The 3,122-nt window shown below is 30.2% G+C and overlaps 1 protein-coding gene across 1 annotated transcript; it reads right to left on the minus strand.

Moving 5' to 3' along the window:
- Nucleotides 1-1,142: 1,142 nt before the first annotated feature.
- On the minus strand, nucleotides 1,143-1,932 carry LOC119678669 (enhancer of split malpha protein). The gene has a single exon (XM_038090641.1). The coding sequence runs from the start codon at nucleotides 1,842-1,844 to the stop codon at nucleotides 1,413-1,415; it is 432 nt and encodes a 143-aa protein (XP_037946569.1). The 5' UTR covers nucleotides 1,845-1,932; the 3' UTR covers nucleotides 1,143-1,412.
- Between the last annotated feature and the right edge of the window lie 1,190 nt (nucleotides 1,933-3,122).

Consider the following 3,122-nt stretch of genomic DNA (forward strand, 5'->3'; position numbering starts at 1 on the left):
CGACAAAGAAGTACTAGTAAAAACATTTAATTTTTGAAAAATGAATATCGATCAGCTAGCTCTACACTTTCTATTTATTACAAAATTGTTATATATTGTATTTTATAGGAAAGCTCTTTACAATTCAAACCATAACAAATGTAAATGTTGAGAGCTATATATATATTAAGCAGTATGAGCTATATAATAAATATCGAGCGACTGTGTTTTATAAAATGGTAAAATGTTGTTATTACGTATTACGATCCGGAGACTGCGGATAATTGTTTTTAAAACTAAGTTGCAATGCCGAAATGATGAATGTTATTATACGTAGCCCAAAGCTATTTTAGTTCCTTTGTAGTTGATTCTTGGAAAGTGGTTTAAATTAGGTTAAATAATGTTGCGGTAAAATGTAAATACGGGTATTATTATATTAATTTAATATCCTCATAAGAGCGTTGTGATTTTTTCATTTTATAAACACGCATTTACTTACGTGAATGATAATGCATTCATAAAATATTGACTTTTGCCGTATTTTCACATATTTTTACAATAAGTTTAATTATGTTGCAGAAAAAATAATTCTATGCAAATTGTTTTAGATTAATCTCATTCTAATGAATAAAACGCTGGTATTCATTTTTCGTATAGTTTCTATATACTCTAGTAATAAATAATGTAAATTTCTATTTTCAATACATAGTAACAAAGAGTTATATTTCAGAAAAAAAATATTTAGGCAAAATACTTTCCATAGAACAACAGTTCATTTAATTAACATAGGTTAAGTTTTATACTAATTTTTATTTTTTTAATTATCCTTTTCCTTGATAGCTAATATATCCTTTTCTATTACTTTTTTCACAAAACCTCTGTTTTCCATTATTATTTTCTTAATAGGCATTTTCCTATAATTCTCCAAAAATGGTAAATGAATGGTAAAAAAGAGGTACAAAACATCATAAAAGGAGAAAGTTAAGATACAACAAATAAAAAAAGAAAAGTTTCAATACTTTGCTTAGGAAATAAATTAAAACAAAAAAATTAAAAATATGAAAGGAAAAAACAATCAAATACAAAAAAAAAGAAAAATTTCAATACTTTCCTTAGGAAATAAATTAAAATAAAAAAAACTAATATAAGATAATACAAGAAAAAAAAGTCAATATGTAAGATTTTCTATAATTTTTTTTTATTATTAAAGCTTTTTTCTTATCACAATTCACTTAAAAACTATTAAAAATTGTATAAGTTCCTTAAAACTAGTGGAAGAACGATGATTTAAATGTCAGAAATCACCCCATCTGCTGCAGTTTATGCTGCTACATGAAAGTATCACAATCGTTGAACATATTAAAGCTTCTTTATATTTAGTTTTTCTCTCAATGTCTAAAGCGAGGAAGGCGGGCTTCTTTACTGGTATCAAATCAAGCTTGTGCCCAACGATCCTGAAACTGCATATGCGGAAATTGACAGTTACTATAGCAGAAAGCTGGCTGCAACAAATCTTCATCAGCGGCTGGTATAATTGTACTGGTAACTGGCAGCAAATTGGTGGTCCAGAAGAAAGTACCGGCATCGGTGCGTGCAAAACGTACAGGCACATAGATGTCTTGTTCTTCGGCAACTGCTAAATCGGCTAACTTTTCATTTACGGTATTGTCAACAATTTCTTCATAGAAATGTTGCTCTATTTCGTAGTTCCGTTGATTTTGAAGCGACTCTAATGATTCAAGAGAGTTTGAAAGTTTTTTCTGTTGTTTCTTGAAGAGTGTCTTCAAAACTTTTTTAATACTGTAGCTTGGCTTCATCTTGTTGTTATTGTTTGAGTTAATTTTGGCTTGTACTTGCTGGCACATTCTTGAATATTTTCTTTTCTGAGAATAAATTAGAAATGAAGACTGAATTTATGTTGCTTGGATCGAAAACGATTTCAGAATGATTTCGAAACTGTAGGAAACGGCCTTTTATACTTGCTGCACATACTTCAGCTCGATACGCAATACAATACGTTTCCTTTGAGGAAAAGGCGAAAGAGACTATAAAAACAAAATAAAAAATTATTATGTGAAATATAAAAAAGAGAGGAATTAAACACGCACAAGTGTGCCTCGCCCTTTGCTGTATAAGCACGTTTAATGCGACGTGCAACAACATAACAACCACAACTATACAGAAGACATGGGGCAGAAGACTACAAAATCCGATAAGAAGGCACTGACTCAGTGAGCAGGTAATAAAAATGGTGTAATTGTTGTTGGTGCTGCCCGATAGTGCATGATCGAGTGTATGTAGTGGAATTTTAAAGTAAATATAAGGGTCGAGGGTGTATATATATGCGTTAAGTTGTATATTTGATATGGTATACATTGGTACCCCTGTAGAATTATGCTGCAGTTAAAGTGTGGGAAAATGTTTCCAAATTTTATTATTTTTTGTTTCCGAAAATACCGATACGTATGATGGACATAAAGACAGTTGTAGTAAAAAGGAAAAGGGAAAAGAAATATATTCAAGTGTTATGGCAATTTATTTTACTCTTCCTTGTATCGAATGCTTGTAAAAACCTATAAGAAAAAAAAGGCAGGTGTTCCTAATAAAATTTTCTCATGGAATTGCTACCATACGGAAAAGGAATTATGCACTTTTTTTAAATTTCTGTAGATTTAAGTCTCGTTTTATTTAAGGACTGTGATACTCGATAAGCAAAGCCTGATTTGCAATTTGAGATCTAAATTGTTTAATATATATCAGAGCGCTTTTAAGGAGCTATTGGTTTTGTATTTCTTTTTACTTTTTATAGGAACTTCAGGATAAAATACATAATTTCAATTTCAGTATCGTGGGAAACACAATTTCGTAGGCATTCCCACGCATTAAGGTGTTTTTTTCTGTTATCCTGCCAGTAAGAAGTAATAACAATACGAATATGGTGTAACACACAAAGATCGGCAGAACGATCGTTGGTTTAGAGCAATCAATTTAACGCAGTGAATTTGTTGTATGCTAACGAAATTATCCTTTAACATTATTGAGGCGAAGAATGTATGAAAAGAGCATTGCACTAATAAAATAAGCGTGTTGTTATTATTATTTCAAACAGGATAATAGTCTTTCATAACGAGTCCTTATAATTT

Source organism: Teleopsis dalmanni, chromosome 2 (assembly GCF_002237135.1).
Source record: "Teleopsis dalmanni isolate 2A chromosome 2, ASM223713v2, whole genome shotgun sequence".
Taxonomy (NCBI): domain Eukaryota; kingdom Metazoa; phylum Arthropoda; class Insecta; order Diptera; family Diopsidae; genus Teleopsis; species Teleopsis dalmanni.